Source organism: Nothobranchius furzeri, chromosome 5 (assembly GCF_043380555.1).
Source record: "Nothobranchius furzeri strain GRZ-AD chromosome 5, NfurGRZ-RIMD1, whole genome shotgun sequence".
NCBI lineage: Eukaryota > Metazoa > Chordata > Actinopteri > Cyprinodontiformes > Nothobranchiidae > Nothobranchius > Nothobranchius furzeri.
In genome coordinates, this window is record NC_091745.1 from 58928942 (window position 1) to 58940937 (window position 11996).

General features: G+C 42.9%; 1 protein-coding gene across 2 annotated transcripts; it reads left to right on the top strand.

The window, feature by feature from the left end:
* The first annotated feature begins 1923 nt into the window (after positions 1–1923).
* creb3l4 (cAMP responsive element binding protein 3-like 4) lies at positions 1924–10182 on the top strand. 2 transcript variants are annotated; one of them, XM_015949553.3, is made up of 10 exons: positions 1924–2063; positions 5144–5324; positions 5974–6244; positions 6344–6465; positions 6544–6639; positions 6705–6811; positions 7617–7685; positions 7874–7958; positions 8428–8518; positions 9701–10182. In XM_015949553.3, the coding sequence occupies exons 2-10, from the start codon at positions 5184–5186 to the stop codon at positions 9952–9954; spliced, it is 1236 nt and encodes a 411-aa protein (XP_015805039.3). In that variant the 5' UTR covers positions 1924–2063; positions 5144–5183; the 3' UTR covers positions 9955–10182. The 2 variants fall into 2 exon arrangements, with proteins under 2 accessions (XP_015805039.3, XP_015805040.3); XM_015949554.3 differs by having other exon boundaries at positions 6347–6465.
* The last annotated feature ends 1814 nt before the right edge of the window (positions 10183–11996 follow it).

An 11996-nucleotide genomic window follows, 5' to 3' on the forward strand; every position in this document is an offset into this window, starting at 1 on the left:
TAAATGCAATGTGCCAACGTCTGATTTGTAGTTGTGCTAAAAACAAATTTTTATAAGCTGATAAATCTCAAAGTATGTGATAGGCGTGGTTGAAACACACATAAGTTCCTTTCATTTAAATTGTAGTACAACATATGTGCAATTCAGGGTGTAAGGCAAAGTGGATTAGAAAATAACTTTTAGCTCCATTGACTTGCATCCAACCCCTTTTCACAATGAAAAGTTCCTCCTCACTATCGCTTAGCACAGGAGCCCCACAAGGCTGGGTGCTGAGTCCCTTCTTGTACTCCCGCTACACACAAGTGCGCCTACCCACAACATCAACACTATCATTAGGTTTGCTGATGATACAACTGGGGTGGGCCTAATCAGCCAGGGAAATAAGTCAGCGTACAGGGAAGAGGTGCAGCAGCTGGTGGACTGGTGTACATCTAACAACCTGACCATGAACACCAACAAAACCAAAGAAATCATTGACCCAAGAAGGAAAAAGGTGGAGCACCAGTCACTCACAATAAATGGGGAGTAGGTGAAGAGGGTGTCAAAGTTCAAGTTCCTGGACACAAACATATAAGGGCTCTCAGGAAGATCAACCTGCCACAGAAACTGCTGGTGTGGTTTTATCACTGCTCCATAGAGAGAGTTTTGACCAACAGCATCCTGGTGTGGTACAGCAGCAGCTCTGCAGTTGACAGGAAGACCATGCAGAGAGTAATCAAAACTGCAGAGAAAATAGCAAACACACACACCTGCCTTCCTTCCCTGGATGGCATCTTCACCACTTCCTGCCTTCAAAAACCCACAAACATCCTTGAGGACTCAACCCACCCTGCCAACCATCTCCTCAAACCTCTTCCATCTGGAAAACGAAACAGCACATTAAAAACATGCACCAGCAGGCTGTTGTCAGCTTTTGTGCAAGAGCCATCACTGAACTGAATGTTGCTGCTAGGAGGTCACACCAACAGTGAATCTGCTGGACATCAAGTGCTCTACAGCACCTTTACATTAAGCTAGTTAACCCTGATATCTCAACATGTGACTACATTTATATTATGTTTATGTTTACTTTATATTTCAGTTTGTAGTTTAGACTTGTGTTATTACAGTGTTTACATTTATCCTTTAGCATTTTTAACCTTAAACTGGTTGTGTGTGCAAATGGTCTGTGGGTGCATGTGTGTGTGACTTCTATTTTAGCCTTGTTATTTTATTATACTTATATTTTACTATCTTCTTACGTGAGCTATCTAATTTTGTTGTACATCTGTGCAATGACAATAAAATGATCTTGAGTCTTGAAAGCTGATAATTGCAACCTTTATACACACATACAGAGATATGCCTCATACACAGAGTTTTGATTGTACTATTGGGTGTGTTTTCTGGATTTTAGAATTTTAATTTTTACAAAAATATTTTTGGTAACCACACAACCTCAGTAAGCACAAAATAGTGGGGACCCCCTTGGGGGTCACGGACCCCAGGTAGTGATCCACAAGGGTCATTTTAGCACATCCTGGCTGAAGAAAATGGGTTAAAAATATGAAAATGTTGCATTGTATCCCTTGAAAAGAAAACTGTTTAAAACGTTTTTAACAAACCTTTATTTGCAGTCAGAACATTACAGTAATTTCAAATGATGTCAAAAAGAACTTTTAACAACACACAGTATCAAGGGTTCATAACACAACGTTCATAACACAACCAGTCAGCTGACATAAGATTTATATCAAACAAAGAAAGGAGCATATAGATACCGTTTTGACTGATTTTGCATTGTGGGAATGTTGAATGGATTATATATATTTTTTGCTTGTTTTTAAATTAAATCTGTAGATACAGTATTTGTGTCCTCCAAACAGCAGGTGGCGACATTCACGTGCAGGGAGGGACGGGGAGGCGGAAAAAGCCAGGAGGAAAAGTCCGGTCCGGTCCACTGTGGTCCGCCAGCTGGTTTCTGTTTGTTTCTGTCACCTGAGCCGACCCTTTTGTCGTGGATCCAATCTTAGGTTCGGTCTCGTTCTGGTGGAGAAGGTGCGAGCCGGAAACGCAGACCAAACGTGAGTACGAGCTGCGTCCTGGAAATTCCTGGGAAGCGGAACCAGTTCATTTGGAAATGTTTATAAATAAATAAAATAAGCAACTATAAACCGGAGTTACAGCTTAAAGTGGGTAGGTTATACTTCACAGGCTTCTAGCTTTTTTTATGACCATGTTTAATAGTCATAATACTTTATAATTGTGTTTAATAGTATTAATTTTTAAGAGTCATTATACTTTATATAATGTTTAACAGTCATAATACTTTATACTAGTGTTTGATAGTCATAATACTTTATAATAATGTCTAAAGTATTAATGTTTAAGAGTCATAATACTTTATAATAGTGTTTAATAGTCAGAATACTTTATAATAATGTTTAACAGTATTAATGTTTAACAGTCATAATACTTTATAATAATGTCTAACAGTATTAATGTTTAATAGTCATAATACTTTATAATAATGTCTAACAGTATTAATGTTTAATAGTCATAATACTTTATAATAATGTCTAACAGTATTAATGTTTAATAGTCATAATACTTTATAATAGTGTTTAATAGTCAGAATACTTTATAATAATGTCTAACAGTATTAATGTTTAACAGTCATAATACTTTATAATAATGTCTAACAGTATTAATGTTTAACAGTCATAATACTTTATAATAATGTCTAACAGTATTAATGTTTAATAGTCATAATACTTTATAATAATGTCTAACAGTATTAATGTTTAACAGTCATAATACTTTATAATAATGTCTAACAGTATTAATGTTTAATAGTCATAATACTTTATATAATGTCTAACAGTATTAATGTTTAATAGTCATAATACTTTATAATAATGTTTAACAGCATTAATGTTTAAGAATCATAATACTTTATATAATGTTTAATAGTCATAATACTTTATAATAGTGTTTAATAGTCATAATACTTTATAATAATATTTAATAGTCTTAATACTTTATAATAATGTTTAATAGTCTTAATACTTTATAACGTTTAATAGTCATAATACATCAATTCAATTCAATTTTATTTATATAGCACCAAATCATGACAAGAGTCGTCTCAAGGCACTTCACATAGTAAACATTCCAATACAGCTCAGTTCATTAAGCCAATCAGTAAAAAGTTTCCTATATAAGTGTCACGTTGAGTGTAGGAGGTTTGGACCCAAAATGCACTGTCAGGGGATAACACCAGATCTAAATCCTGTAAAACAAAAGCTACTAAAAATAAACCTAAACACTGTAAAACAAGGACACAGGAAAACTAAAGATAAGTAAACTAATGACCTAAATGCAAAAGGAAACACAACACACTAAAGGAGATATGAACTACAGCGACAGTGGAGAGGAAAACTCCCTTTTGACAGAAAAAACCTCCAGAGGATCCTGGCTCAGCATAAGCAGCCATCCACCACAACTCACTGGGGATCGAGAAGACAGAGCAGACACACGCATACACCAACACCAGCCCCAAGGACCCCCCAAGGACACAACAGCAGGATACCCCTGGCGGGAGCTGGAGTCGAACCCATGACCCTCCGATCATGAGGCAACCCGCTCTACCACCTGAGCTACTGCTGCCCCAACAAGTTTAAGTGGTTAGCAAAAGTGTTCAAGATGATGGCCCCCTCCATGAGGCCACTACAGCTCAGCAGAACATCATTGTAGCTTCTTCTGGAGAGAAAAACACTTAGAGAAAAAATAAAGTTAACAGCTGAGGTAGCAGAAAATAATACAGTTAGTAATAGAGTGTGGAAAGTGGTCAGTGTATCCTCCAGCAGTCTAAGCCTATAGCAGCATAACTACAGAGATAACTCTTGATAACCTAGCCTTTTTAGATGGAGGCATGAGGGAGAGCCGTCTTTACCGACTGTACACTCCACCTCCCTCTAATCCCCCACTTGTCCAGATCTAGGCTAACATCAGATTTTAACCAAAGGCCCTATCAAATAAAAATGTTTTAAGCCTAGTTTAATAATAATGTTCTAATAATAATGTTTAATAGTCATAATACTTAATAATAATGTCTAATACTCATAATACTTTATTATAGTGTTTAATAGTCATACTTTTTTATAATGTTTTAAGTCATAATACTTTATTAAAATGTTTTATAGCTCTAACTTTATAATATTTTATATTCATACATGTTTTAGAGTCATAATACTTTATAGAACAGAATAGACTTTAATAATACCACAGTGTTTTTATATTCATAACACTTGCTTTAATTTTTTAAGCCTATTACTGTGAATATTAATAGAAAACAAATTATGTCCTTAAACAATCAAACAAACTGGATAAAATAGTTATCAATAAGACCTGGATTAGAGCCGTAAACACTGTTAGAATTTGCATACTGTAATCAGTGGGTTGCTGGTTCCAATCCTGGCTTCCTCCGTGTCAGTCTTGGTGTCCTTGGACAAGACACATACGCCCCACGTGACCCCCCCCCCCCCCCCAATGGTGGTCAGAAGGACCGGGGGCCCATGTCCCAGGGTAGCTCATCACCACCAGTGGGTGACTAGAGCAACACATCCAGGTCATTTATCAAGAACCGGATCATAACGTTAAACATTAGAAGAATCAATCATGGACCATAATATCTCTGCAGACAACATGACTGTTGTCAGAAAGCGGCTCATCTCTAGTTGAATGTTCTGTTTGGTACCAGAATCCAGGTTTGTTGATGAGTTTGTTCTACTTGAAAAGGTGCTCTCTTCTCTGCGTTTCCACCGAATCCGGATCTGCAAGTTCTGTCCAGTTGGACTAGTTTTTGTTTGAGTGTGAGGGTGTGCAGCAGGATCTCCTGCAGCGTTGCCTCACCTGACCCACTTATGCTGACATCATCAGACCTCTTTAGCCCACATCAGTGTATTCATCATCCCCACAGATCTACCTCCTTGTGGGACATCAGAACCCAAACGAGTCTGTTCCTCTAGTGAGTGAACAAACCAACGGAACGAAAGTTTCAGCTTCTACTTTCAAATTAACTATGCTTGTGCTCAGATCCATTTGTTTCCCAGAGTTTTTTGCTTCTGTTCTGACATTCTATTATAATGTGGTTCTGTTACAGAGCGGGTTCAGCGGCTCACCTGCAGCCCGTCTTATAGGTGATGGATGCAGAGAGTGGCGACTCGATTCCAGGAGACAAGGCGTCGGGCAGTTGGCTGTTCCACACTCCGTTCCCCTGCTCCAAAGACTCTTACACTGGACCAGAGGAACCCCTGCAGGACCGGGTGGTAGACCCTGAACCGGTGAGTTAGCTGGAGTTTAGAGGTGGTTGTTGTCATGGCAACAGAACCAGCTCCTGAGTTTCTACCGTTTCTCTACTTTTCTTTTATACCTGAACCTGAACTTTCGAGCCCTGTGTAGGAATCTTTTAGATCCCAATCCTGCCTCTCCATACACAGTCCAACGCATAGGACACTCTCACCTCACCTGTTTTTGTCAGCTATCACACAAGCTAATACAGTGTAATAACATAACCAGCTAGCTTACGTCACAAGGCTGCTGAACGTGGTTTCTTACCTTGCTAATGACTTTAGCAGCTCAAGCTGTTGGGTAGGAGCTGAGTCTCCCTCTCTGTTTCCATAGGACTATCCCATTAATCTGACCGTTGTTTCCATAAATCTAATTTCCCCCAGCCTTCGTGCTGATGGGTATCTCAGGTGAACCCTCCATTTTCTAGCAGGATTATTCAAGTCCCACTGTTTATTCCCACTCCTGCAGGGTTTACATTGGGACCTGCAGGACCTCAATCCCATTACATTGCATACATACTTTCCTAGAACCAGAACCACCTTTGGTTTGCTAGAACTGTTCCTTCAGAACAATCAGATCTAGTCAGCGTCTTACAGAATCAGGTTAAAATCTGACCTAGCGCTGATGTCCTTCCTGGTCCAGTCCACATTAAGCGACAGCGAATCAGAAGATGTCCTCCATGGTGTCGATCCAAACGAGGTGTTCTCCAGTGCCTCACCTGTGGACCTGTCATCAGAGAGCAATGTCTCCAAGGAGGACATCCTTAAAAGTCCCATCCCGGTGGTGATGGCTGTTACCACGGCAACCAGCCAGCAAGCCCCTGCAACTGTCTTCCAGGTGGTTTATGACATCAGCAGTGTGGGTGGAACCACGTTTGGACCAAATCAAGAGAACATAATCTCCATTGAACTGGGTGAGTCTGCTTCAGGTGTCGGAGGAGTCGGTTGTTAGCTGAGCTCCCATCTTGTCAATCCCACATTCCTTTCTCCTGATGTCATTTCCTGTTTGGTAGCAGATGAATGGAGGTCTCGGCTGTTGTTTTCTGATTCGTGCATCGTTAATGAGGTGCCAGCAACATCATCATCCTGTCAGGGCAGCAGCAGAAGCCCCACCCCCCTTTTTGACAGAGACCAGGTGAGACTTCCTGTCAGTTAGTGTGCTCGGAGGTCAGGTCGGACTTGGAGGACTCACTGGTTCAGTCTTCTGGTTCAGGAGCAGTTGTACTCAGAGCTGCAGCTGACAGAGGAGGAGCAGAAGCTTCTGACGGAGGAGGGAGTCCATCTGCCCAGCAACCTGCCTCTAACCAAGGTCAGAGGTCAGAGAGTTGACATCCTAAACACAAACATCCTTGATTCTCCTACTTTTCATGACAGGCTGAAGAGCGAATCTTGAAAAAGGTCCGTAGGAAGATCCGGAACAAGCAGTCGGCTCAGGACAGCCGGAGGAGGAAGAAGGAGTACATCGACGGGCTAGAGAGCAGGTACACCCAACAGGGCGGAGCCGAATCACAGGTGTGTGATGGCTGCAGTTTGAGTCGGAGCCAGATGGTTGTTAGAAATTCTTCTAGCTGAGGAGGAAACCAGTCAGGTCCTTTCTAATCAGAACACCTGGTGAGGTTCTGATCTGATCCGGTCCAGCAGCTGACTACAGCAGCCTCTCTGAGCTCAGTGATCTCCATCTCCATGGTGACGATCTCTGGATCTGTGTCCGGTCGTCTACAGTTCTGGTTCCGGATGAGAGCTGTGGATCAATGACAGATTGATCTGGTCGGAAGACTTAGCCTGACCAACCAGCCCCATGCTTCCTTATGAGAAGCATTGGGTCTGGGAACTCTCCTATTCAAATAACCCCACCCCCTGAGAATTCTAACCAAGCCAATCAGCGCTGAGCAGCGTACATCACACACCGCAACGCTGAGTTTCTCATTAACAAGAAAACGAAGTGGAGTTCACTGCGGCTCTTTCCTCTGTTCTAAATGACCTGAACATGTCTTTAAAACCACAACAAGAAGAAGCGCTAAAAGTCTTTCTTCTAAACAAAGATGTTTGCGACGTTGCCAGATGCCATTTTTGACTACAACAAAAAACTACAGCATCGGGCGGTTCAGTCGGCATTTCCGTCTTATTTCTAAATGGTTATTTTTGAGCTGGCCCCTCACGTGCCTCTCTGCCTGTGAGTAACCAGACTAGTTCTCTGTGTAGAGTTTATCAGAGGATGAGTCTGGCAGGCCAGGCTACTGAGGACTAGCTCAGGTTGATCGTCTAATCATGTGTTTGTTCCTGCAGGGCGGCGGCGTGTTCTGCTCAGAACCAACAGCTGCAGCGGACTGTAGAACACCTGGAGAAACGCAACAGGTAGAGCCCGGTACCGCACCCAGCCAGAGTTGCTTTCTGTTCGTCTGACGTTTTAACCCCGACCTCCCATGACCTCTCTGGACTCCTGCACACCCATCAAGTATCCTGTTCTGACTGGGAAACTGTCCCCCCCCCCCTGTATTTTCAAACACCAAACTTGACAGGTACGTGTCCATGTTTGTGTCCAGGTCTCTGCTGGTCCAGCTGCAGCAGCTTCAGGCTCTCATCAGGCAGACGGTCAGTAAAGGAGTCCAGACCAGCACCTGCCTCCTGGTACGAAACCCAAAAGATCCATGTCTAGTCAGTCAATATCATGCTTCCTGTTTCCTGCTTCCTATTTCCTATTAACGTCCCTCTCAGACCTGGTTCTGGTCCAGATCCTCATCCAGAACTTACAGATGTTCTGATGATGACACCAGGTGATGAGGAGTTTTACCCGTTTTTTCTTGTTTACACATCTGAAAGTCCAACAGAACCAGTTCATGTTTGGGTACGGGTCAGGACAGCAGCATGCCAATCCAGAACCTGTTCCACAGATCCCTCTGGACCAGATGTGGTCCAAAATGTAGCAGACTTCTAATCCAACCATGTAATCAGGCTTGTGGATCTGGTTCTGACACCATTATTTGTGTTCTTTGGTCCTGGTTACCAGTGTGACCTGGTTCTTTTGGACCCATCTGATTCTGTGTACTATTTTATGTTTTGGTGAACTGGTTCTGATCTGACCTGTTTGGACCCTCAGATCGTGCTGGTCTCACTCGGTCTCATCATCCTGCCCAGTTTCAGCCCGTTCAGCCGTCAATCATCTGATGATGACTACAGACCAATTGGAGGTTAGTTCCCTGCTGACATCACTTCCTGTTGTGACAGAAATGTGCTATATAAATAAAGCTGCCTTGCCTTAACGTCCCATTTCATTTATAAAGAAGTGTCTTGCCCAAGGACACAATGACTGAACCAGACAGAGCCTTTGTTTAAACTGGCAACTCTCCAAGTTTACCTGGCAGCACCAACCTTTGACCTCCTCGCTGTCACGATACGAGGATGGTTAGGACCCAAAATGCAGGAAACCAGGATGACACGAGGCAGGGATGAAGATTAAGAAAAATCCTTTATTTTAGGATGAACCAAACAACAAAAATAAATCCAAAAAAAGGCTGGAAGCCAAAAGTCCAAAAATCCAGATAATGATCTGGAGATCCAAAAACACTAGAGACACGAGAAGACTCAAATCCAAACACTAGAGACACGAGAAGACTTGACAGAATACATCACAATGGACCGACACAACACAGAGACAAGACAGGGCTTAAATAGACTGGGAGGAGCAATTAGGGAAACAGGCAGCAGGTGTGTGGAGTGAGGGCAGGAGGGAAGCAGGTGAATACAATTAACTAAATGGGGAACAGAACCAGAGGAGGGCAGATAAACCTAAAACTATAAAACACAAAACTAAACCTAAAGACTGAGGGAAGGACTCACCCACACACACACAACACTACACCGGGCTGGGGAAGGACACACACGCACACACACACACCCACACACACACACACACACTGAAATAAAAGACCTATATAAACTGAGGTGGGAAGACTAAGAGACATGAAGAAAGCCAGGAGGGAGCTGGGGACAAAAAGGCTGGAGCTACAAAGAACGTGAAGGAACACCTGGAGGGGCAGGGGATGACCGAATGAACACAGGACCTGGGAGGAATGATTTAAAGGGCTACAAACAGAAGACACATAAATGAGATGCAGACAAAGGACATAAGTGGGCTCTTATGAGACACAAAATGGGAACTAGAGAGGGATGGAGAACACGAGGAGACACATGAGGGAAGACGCAGACCATGACACTCACCTGTATGTGTGACTGATGTCACATCCCAGCTTCACGTTTGTTTCTGTTGCAGGACAACCCAGACGAATTCTGATTCTGACCTAAACACGGTTCTGTTGGGTCAAAAGGTTCTGGCCTGCAACTAAGGCACTAATTCTTTTTCATCTCATCAGTAATTTCTAGAAACATCCTGACCGACACATCGTTCTCCAACCTGACAGCAGATGTCGGCGCCGGTTCGACTTCCCGCTCCGAAGCTTTGTCAGCGCTGTCCGAGCTCAACCAATCAGAACCTCCAGGTGTTCCCCAGGACCAAGTAGGAGCTTCTGGTGGCACGGCCTCCAACAGGAGCCAATCAGGGAACCTTCCTACAGTTACTGGGAAGATCGATGACTTGATGAAACCGGCACACGCTGATGAGATGTAGAAAAGGAACCACCTGAACCGGACCGGTACTGCTGCAGCCAAGGCGGGCTCTGAGGAAGAAGGTTCTGGTTCTCATAATGAAACCAGAACATCACTAAAGTGGGGAGCAAGGGTCTGCAGCCTGTGGCTCTGGAGCCACCAGGCTCTGAATACCTTTAGCCAGTTTAAGCAGCTTTGCTGCTTAATGTCATTATAAATGTGTTGAATAAAAGTACCGGTAATACTTTTAGATTTATTTATGTTTCGTTTTCCGCAAATGTCAGCATTTCACATGGAAAATATTCCCAATTCTGTATGCAAAACTAATAACAGAAACAAACACGCAAGAAAGGATGTTTATGGACTCGTAAAACTATTTCTGAATGTAATATTCTGAACTAAACAGAGAATCATTTTTGTCCGGTGGCCCAAATCCTCTTCTGTAGATATTTATCAGAAATGAATAACGGTCTCTTTTCAAAGGTCCTGGACGGGCTGCAGCTCTAAACACCTTTTATCTGGGTGGACTGGTTCGGATACCAGGTTTCTGGCTGCTGACTTTCTGGTTTAGGCTTTGTTGTACAAGTTTTTACTGATGATTTATCTCTATTTTTACTGATGATTTATCTGTATTTAGTACGGTGACCTTGGGCTGAAGAAATGAGGCATAAAATAAAATGTTTTATTATTACAAGTCATATTATATTATTATTGTTATTATCTGTATCATCATCATCATTACGTTCCTCAACTGAACAAAACAAGTTTTAATAAGATTCCTATCTTACAGGTGAAACTAATATATGAGATAGACTACAGATATTTTATATAATTGTGATGATTTGGTTTTCAGTCAAAATCTCAGGCAATTAGAATATTGTGATCAGAACATTATCAGAACCATGATTGGATTAGGAGTTTGTGTGACCCGGGCCCCAGCAGCCCACTGCTCCTCGGAGGGCTCAGATGCCAAGAAAAATTTCCCCAAGATGATAAAAATATCTGATTAAAATGTTTTTGCTGAATTCTGTCACAACGAGGTGCCTCATAGGCTGCAGGTAGGTTAGAAAAACTTCGTCTTGAGATTAACTCGGTTCGGTGAAACCAGTTTGTTCTCCATCAGGTCCAGTTCATGGAGAAGCTCAGGTGAGTTGTGAAAGGAGACCTGATGTAATTTCCTGTTTGGATTATGTTAATCCTCATGCTGTACTTTCTGATGATGATGGTGCCACAGGTTGTCTGATAAGCCCAGAGCAGCAGGTTCCATCACACAAAGAACAAACTTCAGATTGCATATTTGGATCCTCTAGACTAGAATAAATCAGAAGCTGCAGAAGAAAACGTCTAACTGTTAAGGTGCAGCTGTTTGATGAAGGATGGAGCTGTCTGAGGAAGAGGACCACCATAAAAGAGAAGGAAGAGCTGGAGTAGAATTTTAATGGAATAAAAAAAATCTCAGTATACCAGATCTGGCTTAATCCAGTCTGAACCAGGACAGGTCTGGTTTAATCTGATGAACAGAACAGTTCTGCTGGTGAAGTTTCCTGCCTAAGGACACGGCCAACTGGCAACTCTCGACGCTCACCTGGCAGCACAAACCTTTGACCTACTCGCCTGTATGTGTGACTGATCATGAAGCTCAAGTGGGTTATTTATTGCTCGGAGCCACACGGTGTCATTCTAACTTTAAATTGCTGTTCTTTTGGACCACGAGGAGGCGCCAAGCAGCAAGCCAAGGGTCCAGTTTCACCTCTCTTGGAGCTCCTGCTCAGTGGGTCTGGAGCTCAGTCTCATCCTGGGGCACCAAGGGACCCCTGACTAGATTGGACAGCCCGCACCCCACCCCCCACCTCTTGTCCCTCCTCTCACCAGCTCCTCCACCCCACCCCTTCCCTCTCTAATCCCTCCCTCCTCTCTCCTCTGCCTTTCCCCTCTCTCCTCTCTTGCTCCCTCTTCCTGCCCCCCACCTTCCTGCAGGCAGAGCATCTCCTAGCTCTCTGACGGTTGGTCACATTTAACAGATTTTGAGCGCCGGTGATTGCGGACCATGCCCACCCTCCATAC